Here is a 21,533-nt window from a genome sequence, read left to right on the forward strand (position 1 = left end):
GGAAAACTTAAAACCTTAAATGTACAAAATGCAAAAATAAAAAAGCTAAAAGTCAATCAACTAATACCTAGCTCAAGATGTTAGAAAAAGTACAGAATAAAATCAAAGAAAATAAAATATTTTGAAAAGAAACATAAAATAATCTGGCAAGCATGATTAAGAAAAGAAAGAGAGAGAGAAAGCATAAATAAAACAACCAGAGCAGTGAAAACGGACAAATCTACAGATAGACAGCTGAGATGAAGTCAGAGGTGGGATTAGGATCCAGGTTCTGCCGTTTATCAGTCTTGTGACCTCTGAACTACACTCTGCTTATATGTGAAATGGAGATAATAACTCAGTGCCTAGTCCCAGTGGTCACTCAGCAAATATTCATTCTTTCTCCCTCCCCTCAACTTCTTTAATTAGTGGTTCTGCAGAATGAACAGGATAAAACAACTAAAAATGTGAGATTTATGAATTATTAATCTTCTTTCTAGAGAGACAGATTCTCTGTCAACATGAATAAGCAAGAATGGACCATAATTTGTCTTAAAATGTGTTCTTACCTGCCAAAACACATTCTTGAGTATATAGAAGTCCACATCCAAAGCAGCCATAAATATAATTAAAGGTGAAAAATAACAATAAAGTGAAAAACTTGGTGTTCTTAGAAGAGGGTAGACGACTTGGTGCATCTAAAGTAACAAAGGCAAACAAGAAGTTAGTTTGCTACCATTCTGAAGTATTAGAAATTAAGTTGATGCTCTGTCAATCAATATAAATTTTATAACATTCCAATTTGCAACTAATGAGAAATTATCTACAAGGCCAGTCCTGGGGGTCTTGTGGTAGATTTCTCCATCTAACTAACCATCCACATGAGTTAAATGCATAGTCCTCTATTCACCAGAAACGTATGTGAGTTTAGGCTACACAAACATTGCTTGTGGTAAGTAATCAGTATTTTCAAAAGTCGTACTTCACCATCGGTGATCCCTGAGGGGATTTTAGGTGGTTCACAGATAGGTATTTTTTATTTGACTGTTAGATAATTATTTTAATTTGCATAAGAGGAAAAAAAGAACTTTGCATGGATACTTGGGATTTCACAGATATTTGCTTAGGATTTTAAAATCTTTCAGTGAGTCAAGTAGAGAAAAATAATACCTAGATAATAGTACAGATCGTGTATATAGGACATAAATCATGAAGGTTATACACAGATGAATGGAAAACACTAACAACAACAACTGAAGTGCTGTAAATATTCCCTCCTTAAAAGTCTTTGGCCCAATTAATAGTTTAATCTTCACTGCTTAACATCTCTGTGCCTCAGTTTCCTCATCAGTAAAATGGGAACAGAGTACCTAATTCCATTGGGTTGCTGTGAGGATGAATGAATTAACTCAAGAGTTAATAATAAGTTAATACATTTATTTAAAAAAAAACAAAGAACTTAAAAGGGAGCCTGGCACATAGTTAACACTCAAAAGATGTTAGTTGTGTGGTGTTTCAGAAGAATAACAAGAAGGCTTTTACAATCCTAAATAGGTACAAGCATTGTCTCCATTTTTTTTTAAATAAAAGAATGAGTGGAGACAAACTGTTGTTGATCACACAGCTATACATTTGAAATCATGTCAATAAATTAAATTAATGAAGTTTTTCTTGGATCTATATTATGTTTCATATGATACACGCTTTGCATTTAATCTGGCAGTTAGAAAATAGTAACCTTGCTTCACCATGACAGTAACTGCTGCCTTTTGTAACTAGAGTCTCCGAGGGTGCTGAAGACAATAGCAGGGGAGAGTCCAGCGTATGTACAGGGGAAGGAAACAAGAGTAAGGACCAAAGGCAGGTGACGAAGAACCCAAGAATGCAATCACATTTTACTCACTTCCAAATTACTGCTTTATTTTAAGCCTCTCTAATTTGTTTCCTTTCTTGGATGGTTTTTCATTTTCAAAAATTTAACACCAGATAAATTTTTCTCAGTAGCTCCTCACATAAAAAAAAAATAATTCCACTCATTCAGGGATGGGGATGGGAGTTGACCTTGTTTTTGGTCTTTGTTCTTTAATCTATCCTCTAATTTTTCGTATGTACGTCACCTCAACAAAATTGTAGGCCAGTTGTCCTATCAAAAATCCAACAAGAGAAAGAATCGTCAAGACAATGACTTCAGAATTCTTTAAAAATGCCCTCAGAAGTCCTAAAAAAAAAAAAAAAAGACATGTATGTGTTATTTAGACATAAGGTATGGTTTAAAAACAATTTAATATTACCTCTCTCTAGGTATTTGATTTTAAACTTCCTCTGAATGTCATATCATCATGAATAAATAACTGACAGCTGTTAGAAATGCTGTCTCTTAGTATAAGACACACATAATGAGGCATCACTCATAGGTGAGTTTGGAAAATACTGAAGTTTCAACAACCTCCCATTTGCCCACCCAGTGGCACGTTAGGATCACTGTATGGGTATCTTGCCTATGGATCTGATGATGAGAAATTATGAAAAACCAAATTTCATATCTACAAAGTATGCCTTATATTAATCATTACTCCTCCTAAGCTACAGTAACATATATTCTATAGTTTTCTTAAAAGCCAGAAATACTTTTTTTTTTTTAATTAATTTATTTATTTATTTATTTATCTATGGCTGTGTTGGGTCTTCATTTCTCTGCGAGGGCTTTCTCTAGTTGCGGCAAGTGGGGGCCACTCTTCTCCTCATCGCGGTGCGCGGGCCTCTCACTATCGCGGCCTCTCTTGTTGCGGAGCACAGGCTCCAGACGCGCAGGCTCAGTAATTGTGGCTCACGGGGCCAGTTGCTCCGCGGCATGTGGGATTTTCCCAGACCAGGGCTCGAACCCGTGTCCCCTGCATTGGCAGGCAGATTCTCAACCACTGCGCCACCAGGGAAGCCCCAGAAATACTTTTAACTGAGATCTAACCATAGGGAAAACTGCCTTCACCAGCAAGTGTCAAAAGACACTAGCTATCCTATTTATATGCATTTTCTTGCCTTAAAACTCCCTACTCTAAGATTAATCAGCTCATTACCTCCTGAGGCAATATATCGACTACAATCCAATTAAGTTATGCCTAAGGCAAGACTCATTGGCATCTCAGAGTCTGCATTTCCTTCCTTCCAGCCAGAGGTCATGACAAATCAGTAAATATTTTTTGAATACTTCTTATGCATAAGGCTAGCCAAAGAAATGTTTCTCAAGCTATTTCTGCAATGCCCTTTACTGCTGGAGCACTTGTCTCTAGGTAATCATAAAGGATCCAAAGCTAGCGAAATTCATGGTCAACAGCACCTCCTAGTACCAAAAGGGACCAAGGTCACTAATGAGTGTTTTAAAGACCCCAGAGAAAGCAATTTCATTCCCTGAAATGAGTAAAATTGAAGTTCTTCATGCGTGTGTGCTTCGTTGTTTGTCTCTTTATAGTCTTCCTAGTTCCAGAAAGGATTTTAAAGCAGCTGACATTTTTCCCAAATAAAAAAATTTTTAAGGGGACTAGAAAATTTTCTCTAACCGCCAGCATTGAATTATGGAATAACGCATCTGTGTTTTTTAATACGTTATTTTATCGGCATGAGTATCATTCACCATACCTATTGAATTCTTAATCATTGTTTAAGAGACCTTACAGGTGAAGCTTTTCCTAATTCCCCACTAGGGGGTGGGGTGGGTGGTGCATCCTCCCTAAAGAAAAATCACATAAAAGCGATACTAGAATGGACAAAATTGATGATGTTAACTAAGCAAATTGTAAACCATATATCTGAGTTCTATTTGCCCCATTTGCCGTCCCCTCAGCCCAGATATTTTGGTCACGTTAGGCCTGGCCAGGGAATCAGGCAGCCAAGCAGTGTAAGGCTCTCCCTCTCCCTTGTTCCCAGAGATTCTGGACCATACTTTTATAGTTACACTAACAACACTGCATTGTAATTATCTGTCTGCCTGTCTCCCCCACGAGAGGTCTCCTTGAGCTTAAGGACTATCTTATTCTCCACACTGCTGTGCCCAGCAAATGTCACTGAATGAAGGAGCACAGTAAAGGTGATACTTACAAATAAATGAAACAAGACTAATAGCATTCACTAACATCTTATAATTTCACTGGTCCCCTTCTTTTGTTATAGTTGTGATTACATTCTGCAGTAAGAAAGGTTCAGAGGGCAGAGGAGAGATGAGGTATAAAAACGACCACCTACCTCCCAAAACAACAGTGGAACATACAAGAATTGGGAAATGCCCCTTTGTTGGCATGTAGTCAGCTGACCGTCCACAGAGTAAATCAGGCTGGTTACCTTCTTTTTGCACCCAAAAGGACACGTTTGCTTTTGCCATTGCTTTTTCAGTCCCAACTGATGAACCTGGATGAGAGTTACTGTTGACACTTTCACTAGTACAGACTAATCCGTTATGATACACAAAAAAGGAGAAAATGAGACTTGCCAGGACCCAATCCATCCATATTCTTTCTACCTAAGATTATACCATACTCAGATCTGAGCACATTTCTTCTTGCCACAAGGTACATGTTAATACTGCCTGTTACACCTTCGCTCTAAGAACATTAACAGCAGTGTCAGTGTTTCTTCCTCATACTGCTCCGTGTGTATGGGGGAGGGATTGTATTGATTTTTGCACGTACCATTTATTGTATGATATGGTAATGTTTGCCTTCCCCATTGCACAGTGAGTTTCTTGAGGGTCAGGGCTGACTATTGATTTTCCTTAAGGCTGTGCACACAGTATGTGGCACACAATAGGCTCTCCATAAATATTTGATGAACTGAACTCTTTGAGGGGGAATTCTTTCTCCACGGGTACAAATCATTCTAGAATTTTCTTTTACTACTGCAATCCCTTGTCCCTTTTTTCCTCTCTCAGGCCCCTCCAAATCCAAAATGGCAAATGAGAAACAAGGTCAAAGCTGAGTCACACCAGTTAATGTCCGGGATGGGGAAGGATGTGAATAACCTCAAAACAAAGGAAGAGACCAAAGTCGAGGTCTGCTCATATGGTAGCTTTGAGTGAATTAGAAAAAGTCTCCCTTGCTAACAACAGGGCACATGGCTTGGCACATGAATAACAGGCTGGACTTCAGCCCCAATACCCACCCCACCTCAGCTGCCACCTTTGTGTAGGACATGGCTTGCACAAATCTATGTGGGGTCCTGAGAAGGGCTCATTCTCTTTTTCTTTTCCTTGCAGCTAGACTTAACCTAAAATTCCTGGAGGCTCCTGAAGTATCCCCAATAATATCTGGAGCTCATCTCTGGATATTTATCTTGCATTTGTTTGGTCTGCAAGCCACAACGATTCTGGTGTGAAGCAGAGGGTGGGCCAGAGATGGGATTCAAAACGTCGTATCTTCAAACCTGTCCCTCAAGTAGCACTTCACATCCTTGGCACCTTCACAGCCCACTTATCATTACAGCATCACTCTCAAATCAAGTTCTCTAAGCTATTAAGACCAGCAATACCTTCTGCCAAAGCTAAGCAGGTTCAGAGTTGAAATCAAGATGAAGGCACTCGAAAATCACAAAAAATGCTCAGCTCTGTGTCTGTTTGCCACAGACGGTACTGCCAACTGATTTCACATGAAAGCCGTTTCCACGCCTAATTCCTATTGGTTTCTTGCCAACTTACTTTCATTCTGATTGGTTACACACATTATCCCCACCCCCAATCCAGAAGAAGCTAAGTGATCCCAGTTCCAGGGAAGTTTGCATTTCTTAATGCTTAAGCTATGTCTATATTTACAACTGTTTTAACTGATTTTCTCTGCCTGATGTAATGGCTGAAATGGTCATGGACCATGTAGACGGAACCTCCTCCTATACGGTTTTTTAATATATACTGTCTTTCTTTCTTCAACCCTAACCCTTTTCAACACTGATTTGTCTCCCCTTTTTTTCATTCATCCTTTTCTGTTTTCTCTTTTTTCCATCTCTCTTTTCTTTTCAGTGGAGTTTCGCCTTTTCCTCCTTAACTCCTATTTGTCATTGGCTTTTGGTCCTTGAAGAAACAATATCACCCATTCTTCACAGGACAAATGCATCCCAAATTCTGTGATGCCTAACATGTGATATTTTTACCTCAAATCTAATCATTAAAAACAAATACAGCATAAATTTAAACAAATGAACAAGTTATTAATTTGTAGTTTACTTTCAAGAAAGTTATTTTGTGACAATGAAATTCTACCCTTTCATCCCTGTGCCACACTAATCAAATCCTCTTCCCTTGGGCACCAAGGATAATACCACAGCAGTGAGATTACTAACTCTATCGTCAATCTTCTCCGTCACTATATTAAGGAAACGTGAACAAACAGAAGTCCCAATTCCTACTTGAGACTAAGTAGTATCAGTCAACAGCTCTATGTCTCCCTCTGACTGCAGCAACCACCACTGGCACTCACACGCCATTCCCCTAAAATAGATGCTTGACAGCATTTTGTTGCTGTCATCTGGTATGCTTCTTTTAAGCCACTGGGTCCCTCTCTACCATAAATCCCAAGGACCATGTTGGAAAAAAAATTTGTCTTATTCTCAGGCTGTCTCCTGAGAGACCCATTCCTTACTCATTCCCATCCTGCCCTTACTGAACTCTTCTGGTTACCAAGTTCACTACCCTTTCTCCCATTTTCATCTTAACCTTATCTACATTGCTTGTCACCTTGATTTCTCTCCTCCACTGCAATGCCTCAGGTCACTCTGAGTCATGTCCTTCCAGTTCTATCTAGTTCCTATCCCAATGCTGTCCTCTCAGGCTCACCTGGGTCACCTAGACCCTCCAGGTAAGACTCATGCAGTTTTACATTTCAAAAGTCAGATTCTCCATGGCTTTTGGAAAAATACTCATACCTCAAGAAAACTTGAACAAAATTCATAGAGTCGGCTCTAGATTACATATAGTTCTGAGAGCTACAGATAGCACATAACTAAAATACACAGAGATGATCACATTTTTCTACATAACAGTATTTCCCATAGAGTAAAAAAGAAAGCAATAATAAATGTATATTTCACCATTTTTGGTAGAGCCAGTTGAATAGACTTTGGTGGCTTTGAATGTTGAGAGGTGAGAGGCTTTCCAGTGTGTTTCCCCCAAACTCCATCTTTTGATGATAGACTATACTGTCTGACTGAGACAGGCACATGACAGGTTGATTAGTCATAGTTCTCCATCCCCCTAACACTGTGATTGGTTCAGAGCATGGGACTCAGACAAGACCAATCAGATGATGCCTTGATATATATACCATTATTGGGAGAGAGCTGTTCTCTTTCCATTTGAGTTTAGTTGTGGTGATGACTGCCTAGAACAGCTAGAGGCCACCTTCCCAGCTGCACTGAGAAAGCCCACCTCAAGCCTGAGGCTGAGAAAAGCCTTTCTGAGTCTGAAAGTTTCCATGACATACCATCTGGATATCTCTGAGGTCTTAAAAAAATGACCTCACAATCCTGCCTGAGATTTTATCTTTTCTCTGAAGCCATTTCTTAGTTTGAGAATTTTTTGCCATCTAGAAAGGCTAGAAATGAGAACTAATTTTATTTTCAAACCTAGCACGTACTGAATCCTTTATATTTCTTTTATATTTTATTTGAAAACTGAACTGTTCCTTTTCAGCTCATCTCTCTCCTCTCATATTTTAGTAAGAGAATCCAGGTGGCAGTTGAACACTGGAAAAGTCCTTAGCAGGATCACTGAGTTCATTACTTAGACAAAAGTGTGGCCAAACTTACCACCATCACATAACAAGGGCCCCTTTTCTCCAGCTTCTAATAACATTTTCCTCTCTCTCCTGTAAATTCCCACTAATAGCCTCCTAGACAGCCTTAAAGATTCTGCTAATAATCTAAGGCCCTGCAGGCTTTCACTAAGACTCTCCTCTGGCCCCTTCCAGCATCTGCCTACTACCCAGTCCCAAAATGGCAACGCCACATTTTTGGGTTTGTTATGTCAATTTCTCACTTCCTGGTTCCAAAATTTTTATGCTATACATTGCTGCATAACAAACAGACACAAACCTTAGTAGTTTAGAACAACAATCATTTATTTGGCTGAGATCAACAATTTCGTCAGGGCTCAACAGAGGCTTGTCTCTGCTCCATACAGCATCGGCTGTGGTGGCTCCACTGGAGGATCCACTTCCAAGATGACTCACCCGTATCACTGATGACTGCTGGCTGGAGCTCAGCCAGGGCCTCAGTGCCTGTCCATATGGCTCTCTCCAAGGCAGCATCTCAAGAGAACTAGGTAGAAACTGTATCACCTTTTATCTTTTATGATCTATGGAAATCACATAGTATTACTTCTACTGTAATCACAGGCCTGCCCAGGTTCATGATGAGAGAACAGAGACCCACCTCCCTATGTGAAGAATGTCATGACCGTGGGATGGGAGATGTGACCATCTTGGAAAATACAACCTATCACAAATTAGGTGAAACATTGGGATGGATTATCAGCCCTTTATAATTTGGGGCATCATGGTAACCTAAGTAGCAGTCTGACTGCTTTAGCTCAGTCTAGAGCAGTAGTTTTCAAAGGGTAGACCATATGCCAGTTGTGATTCATGACAAAAGTTCCATCATATATAGCAAAATGAAAACATAGAAGTCTATAATAAAACTTAATTTATTCAACTTAAAGAGTAGAGCCTTATACTGAGATCATATCTTCCCCGTTTTTGGTGTTAATATGTCTTTTCTTTTATTAAATGATAGCGATAACAGACAATAGCTGTTTTCTTAATGATGTCATACCGATCTCCTCCCTTTTTTTTTTTTCTTTACAGTTTTCCAGTCAATGAAAAAAAATACAAAAGCCTAAGGAACCACTATCTAGAAGTTATCAGAACACTTAATGTAGCCTTTGCTTTACTACCTCTCAAATAATGTGATTTAATTTACTAGTATGCACCTTGAAATAGTAATTAATTACTCTGTGGGTGTGTGGAAAAAGTCATGCAGCTACTCGAGTAATAGCTAAAACTCAAAGTATAAGGACCTTTCACACTCCTGTGAATATACTTATAATTCAATGCAACAATAGGTCACAAGACATATCGTATCTCTCAAAACATACTAAAGTAATAGATCTATAGATATAAATGTATATTCAGACTGTCACATCAATGAAATCTTTGAAATGAGATCCAGGAATTCCTTGGTAATCACCAGGTTCATATGCCTAAAAAGTAAGGTGGCATTCAAGAAGAAAGTTTAAAAATAGACAATTAGAGAAGAAACTAGATATACAGTCATAATGCTAGACGTGTGTGTGGCTTGTCTTCTGGAGGAGCAGGAGTTGAAATGGGGCACTGGCACTAGCAAAATATGGAGAAAAGGATTCAGGATTCATTTCTATAAAGGTGAACAAGCTTTATAAATGAATGAAGACTACTGAGTTCTATGAAAAACGTGGCACCGAAAGAGAATTCATTCAACTATTATTTACTAGCTTACTATGTTATAGGTTCTTTAGGAATGAAGAAAAACAAGACAAAGCCCCTACCCTCAAAAAGCTCGTAGTTCACATGTGAACAATTAAATAGAATACAGTATGAAGCTATTAATGCTATGTGTGCCCCAAAGCAGGAGGGATTAATTCTTCCTAACATTGGGGATAGAGGTCATGGAATGGAAAATTACAGATTGCCTCGCCAAGGGTCAGAATTGACTTTTTTTTCAGCTTTATTGAGGTATAATTGACAATATAATTGAATATTGTCATATTCGAGATCAAGGCTCAGAAAATGTAGAATTAGAGTAGAAATGACAAAAACGGCACCTGGCCTTTTCCCAAATTATTGCGATGCTTAAAGATAATAGACTTCTCACAATCTACAATATTAAGAGAATGGAGCAAACAAAGGTCTTCTTTGCACTACTCCATAAACACCCACTGGATCTACCAGAGAGGGGAGTGAGAGTCATTGCCCTTTTCTTCTGCTTAAGGCAACTGAAACTGAATTGCTCATACATTAAAAAAAGATCTCAAAACTTTTAAATTTGTGAGACAGTGTTACCTCAAAATCATGGTTGAGAAAATGCCAACTGACAAGGAATTACTGAATTGCTCATTTCTTTTCCTTCCCCTCAACAACGAAAAACTAGCTTTCAGGATGGGACAAAGAAGAGAATAATTTTCTTTCTATAAAACTTTTCCGGAAAGTCACAGAGTAGTAGAAGGTTCAGGGACTCTTAGACAAAGTAGAAAAAAGGACATTCCAAATCACTAATATGAAACCAACAATGATACCTAAAATGTAGGTAATATAAAACAAAAGGAAAATGGCATGTAGTACAGATATAATAACTATATTGCTAAACCTACTGAGTAGGGGAAATCTAAATATAAAACTAAACAGATTTGTATTTATTAATTTAAAGACAAGGGTGTTAAAGATAAAGAAACAGGAAGATTTACTAAGAGACTATATCCCACCTTAAAGGTGAATTTTAATTTGGACATAAAAAAGTAATAGTTGTATAAGCAGAGGACCCTGATCCAAACCATCCTTAATATTTCCTTGCTCCAGAATGTCATCCCATAGCTTTCCTTCTGAGAGAGGGAGAACAAATTTTCCTTCTGGAAATGGCCAATATGTCTTTTTTTTTTTTAATAGAATTCCTCACTTGAACAGAAATTTCCTGCCTCAGTTACACAGAAAATTGTTAGATTCTCTAAGTAGCTTTTAAAGCTTCCATATGGTCTTTGTGAGTGACTCACAGCCAAGTGCTCTCTGGAAGGAGCACGTGGAACTCACATGAAACTGACTTGCAGAGGCAGAGGCAAGGCCAGAGAGTCTGGACATAAGCATGCTGAATGGGGTAAAACAAAACGAGGGTGATTTAACTTCATACTTAAACATTTTTATAAAACCCCACATCTATTTAACTTCAGTCGGCATGAATAGGTTTGCCTTTATAGATATAGAAGAAGATGCGGCCTTTTATAAGACTTCTTTTCTGACCATGGCTTAGAATACAGATTTGGCACTTTTCACTTGACCTGAAAGGAAGCAGATTTTTAAATTACATTTAATTAGCTTGCTACAGAAAACAAAAATGAAGCCAGTTTTTAAAAACAATGGGCATGAAATAAATCATAACGTCCAAGGCTGAACCAGTCATTAATGAAACCTTGATGTTTGTATGTCAATTCAAGTATTCCCACCTTTTTGTTTTAATATTTAAAGCTGTGAGATCACACTTACATAATCAGTATTACTGTTCCTAATTCAGCCATGTGAATAAACTGCTTAACCTCATGTGCCTGCACTTTCTTCATTGTAAAACAAGGGGGTCGTTTCAGAGGTTCCATCAAGATCTAACATTTCTATAATATGAACATGCAAGATACTGGGGTGCTTGGAGGGGACAGAGAGGACTTGGGTAAAGAGGCAATTTTTTTTAATTGAAGTATAGTATATTTACAATGTTGTGTTAATTTCTGCTGTACAGAAAGTGATTCAGTTATACATACATATGTATATATACACATTTATATTCTTTTTCATATTCTTTTCCATTATGGTTTATTACAGAATATTGACTATAGTTCCCTCTGCTATACAGTAGAACCTTGTTGTTTATCCATTCTATATATAATAGTTTGCATCTGCTAATTACAAACTCCCAATCCATCCCTCCCCCACGCCCCTCCCCTTGGCAAACACAAGCCTGTTCTCTATGTCTGTGAGTCTGTTTCTGTTTCGTAGATAAGTTCATTTGTGTCATATTTTAGATTCCACATATACATGATATCATCGTATTTGCCTTTCTCTTTCTCTAGGTCCATCCATATTGCTGCAAATGGCATTATTTCATTCTTTTTTACAGCTGAGTAGCATTCTGTTGTATATATGTACCACACCTTTATCCATTCATCTGTTGAGGGACATCTAGGTTGTTTCCATGTCTTGGCTATTGTTAATAGTGCTGCTATGAACATAAGGGTGCCTGTATCTTTTCGAATTACAATTGTTTCTGGATATATGCCCAGGAGTGGGATTGCTGGATCACATGGCAACTCTATTTTTAGTTTTTTGAGGAACCTACATACTGTTTTCCACAGAGGCTGCAGCAATTTACATTCCTACCAACAGCACAAGAGGGTTCCCTTTTCTCCACACCCTCTCCAGCATTTGTTTCTTGTAGACTTTTTAATGATGGCCATTCTGACTGGTGTGAGGTTGCACCTCACTGTAGTTTTGATTTGCATTTCTCTAATAATTAATGATGATAAACACCTTTTCATGTGTTTATTGGCCATTTGTATGTCTTCTTTGAAGAAATGTCTATTTAGGTCTTCTGCCCATATTTTGATTGGGTTGTTTTTTTGTTATTGAATTGTATGAGCCATTTCTATATTTTGGAAATTAAGCCCTTGTCGGTGGCATCATTTGCAAATATTTTCTCAAAGCTTGTAAGTTTGATTAGGTCCATTGGTTTATTTTTGCTTTTATTTCTACTGCCTTGGGAGACTGACCTAAGAAAACATTGCTACGATTTATGTCTGAGAATGTTATTCCTATGTTCTCTTCTAGGAGTTTTATGGTGTCATGTCTTACATTTAAGTCTTTAAGCCATTTTGAGTTTATTTTTGTGTATGGTGTGAGGGTGTGTTCTAACTTCATGGATTTACATGTGGCTGTCCAACTCCCAGCACCACTTGCTGAAGAGACTGTCTTTTCCCTATTGTGTATTCTTGCCTCCTCTGTCAAAGATTAATCGACCACAGGTGTGTGGGTTTATTTTGGGGCCCTCTGTTCTGTTCCACTGATCCATATGTCTGTTTTTGTGCCAATACCACGCTGTTTTGATTACTGTAGTTTTGCAGTATTATCTGAAGTCTGGGAGGGTTATGTCTCCTACTTTGTTCTTTTTCCTCAGGATTGCTTTGGCAATTCTGGGTCTTTTATGGTTCCATATAAACTTTAGGCTTATTTGTTCTAGTTCTGTGAAAAATGTCATGGGCAATTTGATAGGGATCGCATTAAATCTGTAGATTGCTTTGAGCAGTATGGCCATCTTAACAATATTAATTCTTCCAATCCAAGAGCATGGGATATCTTTCCATTTCTTTGAATCATCTTCAATTTCCTTTATTCATGTTTTATAGTTCTCAGCATATAAGTCTTTCATCTCCTTGGTCAGGTTTATTCTTAAGTATTTTTTGGATGCAATTTTAAAAGGGATTTTCTTTTTACATTCCCTTTCTGATATTTCTTTGTTCGTGTAAAGAAATACAACCGATTTCTGTATGTTAATCTTGTATCCTGCTACCTTCCTGAATGCAATTATCAGTTCTGATAGTTTTTGTGTGGAGTCTTTATGGTTTTCAACATATAGTATCATGTCATCTGCATACAATGACAATTTTATCTCTTCCCTCCCAATATGGATATCTTTTATTTCTTTTTCTTGTCTGATTGCTGTGGCTAGGACTTCCAATACTATGTTGAATAGAGGTGGTGAGAGTGGGCATCCTTGTCTTGTTCCAGATTTTAGCGGGAAGGCTTTCAGCTTTTTACTGTTGAGTACTGTATTGGCTGTGGGTTTGTCATAAATAGCTTTTATTATGTTGAGATAATATTCCCTCTATACCCACTTTCATAAGAGTTTTTATCATGAATGGATGTTGAATTTTATCAAATGCTTTTTCTGCATCTAATGAGAGGAACATGTGGCTTTTGTCTGTTATTGATGTGGTGTATCACACTGACTGACTTGCATATGTTGAACCATCCTTGTGACACTGGGATAAATCCAACTTGGTCATGGTGTATGATCTTTTTTATATGTTGTTGGATTCATTTTGCTAGTATTTTGTTGAGAATTTTTGCATCTATATTCATCAAAGACATTGGCCTGTAATTTTCTTTTTTGGTGGTGTCTTTGTCTGGTTTTGGTATCAGGGTGACGGTAGGAGTGTTCCCTCCTCTTCAATCTTTTGGAAGAGTTTAAGAAGGATTGGTATAAGTTCTTCTTTGTATGTTTGGTAGAATTCTCCTGTGAAGCCATCTGGTCCTGGACTTTTGTTTGTAGGGAATTTTTTTTATAACAGATTCTATTTCACTTCTAGAGATCAGTCTATTCAAATTATCTATATCTTCTTGATTCAGTTTTGGTAGGCTGTGTGTTTATAGAAATGTGTCCATTTCTTCTAAGTTGCCCAATTTGTTGGCATATAATTGTTTATAGTATTCTCTTATGGTTTTTTTGTGTTTCTGCAGTTATCAGTTGTGCTTTCTCATCTTTCATTTCTTATTTTATTTGTTTGGGTCCTCTCTCTTTTCTTCTTGGTGAGCCTGGCCAGAGGTTTGTCAATTTTGTTTACCCTTTCAGACAAACAGCTCTTGATTTTATTGATTTTTTCTATTGTTTTTTAATCTCTATTTTATTTATTTCCTCTCTGATCTTTACTATTTCCTTTCTTCTGCTGACTTTAGGTTTTGTTTGTTCTTCTTTTTCTAATTCTTTTAGGTGGTGGGTTAGTTTGTTTATTTGAGATTTTTCTTGTTTCTTGAAGAAGGTGTGTATCACTGTGAAATTCCCTCTGAGAACTGTTTTTGCTGCATCCCATAGAATTTCACTGTCATTTGTCTCAAGGTATATTTTTAGTTTTCTCTTTGATTTCATCGTTGACCCATTGGTTTTTTTTTAGTAATTGATTTTTTTTTCTCTTTTCTTTTTGACTGAAAAGAGAAAAAAATTGCAATTGACTTTTTTTCTCTTTTCTTTTTCTGCGGTTGATTTCTAGTTTCATGCAATTGTGGTCAGAAAAGATGCTTGGAATAATTTCTGTACTCTTAAATTTGTTGAGGCTTGTTTTGTACCCTAGAGTGTGGTCAATTCTATAGAATATTCCATGTGCACTTAAAAAGAATGTGTATTCTAGGGGGTTTTTTTGGATGTGTTGTCCTGAAAATATCAATTAGGTCTAACTGTTATATTGTATCATTTAGGATCCCTGTTGCCTTAGTGATTTTTTTGTCTGTAAGATCTGTCCATTGGTGTGAGTGGTATGTTAAAGTCTCCTACCATTGATGTATTCCCATCAATTTCTCCCTTTTTGTCTGTTAGTATTTGTTTTATGTATTTGGGTACATATATGTTGATGAGTGTAATATCATCTTCTTGTATTGATCCTTTTATCATTATATAGTGTCCTCCTTCATCTTTCTTTATGGCCTTTGTTTTAAAGTCTGTTTTGTCTGACATGAGTATTGCTACAACTGCTTTCTTGTCATTTCCGTTTGCGTGAATTATCTTTTTCCACACCCTCACTTTCAATCTATATGTGTCCTTTGTCCTAAAGTGGGTCTCTTGTAGGCAGCATATTGTAGGCTCTTGGTTTTTTATTCAATCTGCCACTTGATGACTTTTGATTGGAGCACTTAGTCCATTGACTTTTAAGGTAATTATTGATAGATATGTATTTATTGCCACTTTAAACCTTGTTTTCCTGTTGATTCTGTATTTCTTCTTTGTTCCTTTCTTTTTGTTTTTCCTTTTGTGCTTTAATGATTTCTTTTATATTATGCTTGTGTTCTCTTCTTTTTGGTTTTTATGAATCTACTGTATGTTTTTGATTTGTGGTTACCCTGTTTTTGAAGTATGTTAACGCCTTCCTATATCTACTTTCTTTAGACTGGTAGTCAAATAGGCTCAAACACATTCTGAAAAAAAAATCAACATGTTCTTACTCTCCTCCCCTACACTGTATGATTTTGATGTCCTATTTTGCATCTTCATGTTTATTCTTTTGCTGTTCATTGTGCTTATCATCATTTTCACAGAAAAATCTTTTTTATTTTATTTTTTAAAATCTGTGTATTGCTCTCTTCTTCAGCACGGCCTATGGAAGTGGCAGCCATCTCCCACTCAGCATGATGGCTGCCCTCAGACTCCTCATAAAGCCCAAGGTTGTCAAAAAGAGGACCAAGAAGGTCATCCAGCACCAGTCAGATCAATATGTCAAAATTAAGCAGAACTGTCTGGAGCCTGTGCTCCGCAACAGGAGAGGGCGCGATGGTGAGAGGCCCGCGCACCGCGATGAAGAGTGGCCCCCACTTGCTGCAACTAGAGAAAGCCCTCGCACAGAAATGAAGACCCAACACAAGCCATAAATAAATAAACAAATAAATAAAAATTTAAAAAAAAATTAAGCAGAACTGACAGAAATCCAGAAGCATTGACAACAGGATGCACAGGAGGTTCAAGGGCCAGATCTTGATGCCCAACATTGGTTATGGGAGCAACAAGAAAACAAAGCACATGCTGCCCAGCAGCATCTGGAAGTTCCTGGTCCACAGCGTCAAGGAGCTTGAAGTGCCGCTGTTGTGCAACAAATCTTACTGTGCTGAGATTGCTCACAACATCTCCTCCAAGAACCACAAAGCCATTGTGGAAAGAGCATCCCAGCTGGCTATCACAGTCACCAATCCCAACACCAGGCTATGCAGCAAAGAAAATGAATAGATTGCTCGTGGGCACATTGTGTTTGTGTTAATAAAACCATGAAACTTGGCCAAAAAAAAAAAATCTGTGTACTGATTTATTTAAGTAATTTACTTTCCAATTGTGATTTTCTCTTTCCTATAGATTCTTGCTTCTTTTCTATTTAGAGAAGACCTTTCAATATTTCCTTTAGAACAGGTTTGGTATTGCTGTATTCTTTTAGCTTGTGCTTGTCTGAGAAATTCTTTATCTCTCCTATTTTAAATGATAATCTTGCAGGGTAGAGTTTCCTACACTGCAGATTTTTCCCTTCAGGACTTTGAATATATCTTGCCACTCCCTTCTGGCTTGCAACATTTCTGTAGAGAAATCAGCTGATAGTCTTATGGGGGTTCCCTTGTAATTAACTCCTTGTTTTCCTCTTGCTGCCTTTAGAATCCTCTCTTTATCTTTCACTTTTGCCATATTAATTATAGTATATCTTGGTGTAGGTCTGTTTGGGTTCATCATGTTTGGGACCCTCTGTGCTTCCTGTACCTGGATGTTTCCTTCTTTAGGTTTGGGGGGTTTTCAGCCATAATTTCTTCAAATACATTTTTGATTCCCTTTTCTCTTTCTTCTCCTTCTGGGATCCTTATTATGTGTAGACTGGCGTGCTTTATATTATCCCATAGGTCTCTTATATTGCTTTCTTTTTTTTTCATTTGGCTTTCTGTCTGCTGTTCTGATTGGGTGATTTCCATTATTCTAACTTGCAGATCACTTATTCGTTCTTCTACATTATGCAATCTGCTACTTATTAACTTAAACTCAGCTTTCGTCTCAACAAGTAAGTCTTTTAATTTGTCTTGGTTCCTCTTTATAGTTCCTGGTCCTTTTTACAGTAATCTGCATTTCTATCAATAGCCCTTCTTAATTCCTTCAGTATTTTCAGTATCTCCTTTTTAAACTCGGTGTCTATTAGACTGAAGAGGTCTGTTTCATTATTTGTTCTTTCAGGGGAATTCTCTTGATCTTTTATTTGGGAGTGGTTCCTCTCATTCTTCATTTTACTTATATTTCTCTTACTCTATGAGTTTAGTAGAAACAATTATCTACTGTGGTCTTGGAGGGCTATTTTTATGTAGAAGTGTCCCTGTGTAGCTTGTGTGGGTTTAATATTTTTGGTGCAAGGGCTGTTTTTTAGTATGGATGGCTGCCGCATCTTTCCTCAGTGTCTGCTGGCTGTTATCCCATTGATGGGGGTATGACTGATGTTGTGGTGAATGGAGCAGGTGCTGGATGTTGAACGGGGCCTCCTCTTTGCTCTGTGTTGTTACAGCCCTGCTGGGGGCAGGGTCTGCTCCCTAGTTGTTGGCATAGAAGCCCCCAGATCCATTTCTAAGCTGCAGTGTGACGTAGGCAGGATTGGAGCGCTCCCACTGGAAGAGAAGCCACTGAGTATTCCTCCACCGGAGCTGTCCATCGGGGAGTGCACTCTGTGGTGTCACCTGTCACCCATTGCGTGAGCACACAAAGTACAATGTTGTGCACACTACCCTCGGCCCCGCCTCCACTGTGGGAATGCAGGCTATCAGCCCTGGTGCCCCTCAGGCACTGTGATCACAAAGCCACCAGCACAGATCCATAGGCGTCAATCCACTGAAATCAGGTACCAGGACCACAGCAGTTGCGTACCTTGACCTGCCATGGGAGCTAGGGAAGCAGCCCAGACTCTGGCCCCACCTCCACGTGCATGCACCCACAAAGCCCACAGCTGCTAAGGTCAGACCCGTCCCAGCCATAGGAGCACCCGTTTTCCACTCGGATGTCCCACAGGCACTGAGTTTACAAAGCAAGTGGCAGTGCTGTGGATCACATGCCATGGGGGGAAGGCTCTGCTTTCAGCCCCGCCTCCACATGTGGGCAACCTGCTGGTGCTTGCATGCTCCCAGAGCTCGTAGAGATGGCAATGAGAAAGAGGCTGCTATGGCAAGACCCACCCCCCACTTCACTCATGCATTAACAATGGGGTTACAATGGCGGCACACACTGGCCGTAAGCATGCCAAAAGTGAGGCTGCAATGGCGGGTCCTGCCCTTCTCTTCGAGTGCCTCTTAACAATGGCACTTCACTTCTATGGTGGGCCAGGCTTCTTCCACATACACTCCTGGTTGCAGCCCTTACCACACTCCAGGCCCTTCAGGCTGTTTCCGCAGGGCTAACCCCAGTCCTCTCCCCAGGTCTGTCCTCTGAAGCCCGAGTTTTAGCAACCAGCCCTCGCATGTATTACTAGCAGGTCCACGTCTCGGACTGGGGACTACAGCAAGGTAGCACGGATCCTCTGTGCCGGTCTCTCTCTGTTCTGCCTGCTGCAAACCAGCTTCTACGCTCCCCTCCAAGCCTCTGAAGCTCCCTTTCTGTCCCAGGTGATCTCCCCACCTGGGGGCTTCCCAGGGTACGAGAACCTTTCCTCTTTCATAGCTCTCTCCCAGGGGCACAGGTCCTATCCTGCTTGCTTCCTTTTTTTTTTTTTTCTTCCATCCTACCGGTTACATGGATATCTTCCTCGCACTTCTGCGTGTCTGAGATTTTCTGCCAGAATTCAATAGGTATTCTGTGATAACTGTTCCCCATGTAGATGTATTCATTATGTATTTGTGGGAAAAGGTGAGCTCTACATCGTTCTATTCCACCATCTTGATTGGAGCCTCTGCAATTCTTCCTCAGAGGTGAGAAGGGAAGGAGGGAGGGTTGTTGGGCCAGACTAACAATAGTGGTGGTTTGTGGGGGAAAGGTGGGAATTGAACTGTATAACCAACAACTCGTCTTAACCATCTCATTCCTGGACTATACTGGTCTCACTCCCTCTGGTCTCTTCTCCCTCCAATCCATTTTGCAAGGACAGCCAGATTATTCTCCACTACTTAATCCCTCAGCTCTCCTACCCCAAACAAAGCCTTTAATGGCAACCCACTGCACTGAAAGTAAAGTCCAAACTTTGAAGCTTATAATTCAGTACTTTTTTAAAATTTATTTATTTTATTTTTGGCTGTGTTAGGTCTTTGTTGCTATGCACGGGCTTTCTCTAGTTGCAACGAGCAGGGGCTACTCTTCATAGCAGTGCATGGGCTTCTCATTGCAGAGGCATCTCTTGTTGCAGAGCACAGGCTCTAGGTACGCGGGCTTCAGTAGTTGCATCGTGTGGGCTCAGTAGCTGTGGCTCGCGGGCTCTAGAGCGCAGGCTCAGTAGTTGTGGCACACGGGCTTAGCTGCTCCATGGCATGTGGGATCTCCCCGGACCAGGGATCGAACCTGTGTCCCCTGCATTGGCAGACGGATTCTTAACCACTGCACCACCAGGGAAGTCCCTAATTCAGTACTTTTAATGAAATGATCACAAGCTAACTTTCCAACCTTATTTTCTACTCTTCCTTAATGCGTACTCAACTACAATCAGCCAAATGGATACTGACCACTTCCCTAGTCCCATATTTCAACTTTTCATCATTATGTTGTGCTTTCATTCCAGAATTCCCTACATATTCCACCTTGGTTACCTATCCTTTCAGGCAATTCCTCTTTCTTCATGATGCCTTCTCTTTATGCTTAGGCTTCCCTGAACATACACAGCTCTTAGTTTATCTTTTCAAGTAGGTAGTTTACTCACAAAGTGGTTGGTGGACTCCTTAAAGACAAGGATGGTGCAAGGGCATCTATTTCCCTTCAGGGGACCTAGGAGAGTGCTATGTGTATGCTCATTTGATGTTAGGTACAGTTGGCAAGGGACAGTTTGTCATACTACCTAGAACAGATTCAGTGCCTCAACCTTTAAAAAACCATGGTCCCTTTTGATAAACATAAAGATCTTAAGTACTGGGTATCCACATACAAAAGAATGAAGCTGGACCCCCTACCTCACACCATATACAAAAATTAACTTAAAATGGATCACAGACATGTTTAGACATAAGGGCTAAAAAAACTACAAAACTCTTACAGAAAAACAAAAAAGTAAATATTGGTGACCTTAGATAAGGCAATGTTTCTTAGATATGACACAAAGCACAATCAACAAAAGGAAAAATAGATAAATTAGACTTCATCAAACTTAAAGTCTTTTGTGCTTCAAAGAACACAATTAAGAAAATGAAAAGATAATCCACATAATGGGAGAAAATATTTGCAAGTCATATATCTGATAAGAGACTTGAACCCAAGATACATAAAAACCTTTACAATTCAACAATAAGAAGAAAAATACATACATGTGGAGACTAAACAACATGCTACTAAAAAAACCAATGAGTCAAAAAATAAATCAAAGAGAAAAACAGAAAATACCTCAAGACAAACGAAAATGTAAACACAACTTTCCAAAATCTACAGAGGATGTAGAAAAGGCAGTTCTAAGAGGAAAGTTTATAGCAATATAGGTATACCTCAAGAAATAAAAATATCTCAAATAAACAACCTAACCTTCCATGTAAAGGAATTAGAAGAACTTCCCTGGTGGTCCAGTGGGTAAGAATCCGTGCTCCCAATGCAGGGGGCCGGGGTTTGATCCCTGTCGGGGAACTAGATCCCACATGCATGCCACAACTAAGAGTTCACATACTGCAACTAAGAAGCCTGTGTGCCGCAACTAAGAAGCCCACATGCTGCTACTAAGAAGCCTGCATGCCACAACTAAGAGTTCACATGCCACAACTAAGAAGTCCGCATGCCACAAATAAGATGTCCGCATGCCAGAACTAAAGATCCCACATACCACAATGAAGATCCCACATGCCACAACTAAGACCCAGCACAGCCAAAATAAATAAATAAAATAAATAATAAATTTAAAGTACTGTCATTTTAAAAAAAGGAATTAGAAAAAGAAAAACAAACAAAGCCCAAAGTTAGCAGATGGAAAGAAAAAAATAAGTATCAGAGTGAAAACAAATATAATAGAGACCAAAAAACAATAGAAAAGATCAATGAAACCAAGAACTGTTTTTTTGAAAACGTAAATAAAATTGATAAACCTTTAGCCAGGCTCATCAAGGAAAAAAAAGAGAGAA

At 38.9% G+C, this 21,533-nt stretch overlaps 2 protein-coding genes across 4 annotated transcripts in view; one reads left to right on the forward strand and one right to left on the reverse strand.

Moving 5' to 3' along the window:
• LOC137762839 (ankyrin repeat domain-containing protein 45) overlaps positions 1-21,533 on the reverse strand; it is a 151,529-nt gene that overhangs the window by 85,556 nt on the left and 44,440 nt on the right. Inside the window, exons 6-8 of one of the 3 annotated variants that reach the window (XM_068541261.1) lie at positions 4,216-4,377; positions 2,097-2,197; positions 549-677 (exon numbers count right to left, since the gene is read on the reverse strand). In XM_068541261.1, coding sequence (XP_068397362.1) covers positions 549-677; positions 2,097-2,197; positions 4,216-4,377 — 392 coding nt within the window. Of the gene's footprint in view, positions 1-548; positions 678-2,096; positions 2,198-4,215; positions 4,378-8,051; positions 11,036-19,531; positions 19,792-21,533 lie in introns of those variants that run through there. The other 2 variants (XM_068541263.1, XM_068541262.1) reach the window with 2 other exon arrangements.
• On the forward strand, positions 15,921-16,509 carry LOC137761456 (large ribosomal subunit protein eL32-like). The gene is made up of 2 exons (XM_068538385.1): positions 15,921-16,034; positions 16,210-16,509. Exons 1-2 carry the CDS (start codon positions 15,921-15,923, stop codon positions 16,507-16,509), a joined length of 414 nt encoding a protein of 137 aa, XP_068394486.1.

This window comes from Eschrichtius robustus, chromosome 3, assembly GCF_028021215.1.
Source record: "Eschrichtius robustus isolate mEscRob2 chromosome 3, mEscRob2.pri, whole genome shotgun sequence".
Classification (NCBI taxonomy): Eukaryota; Metazoa; Chordata; class Mammalia; order Artiodactyla; family Eschrichtiidae; genus Eschrichtius; species Eschrichtius robustus.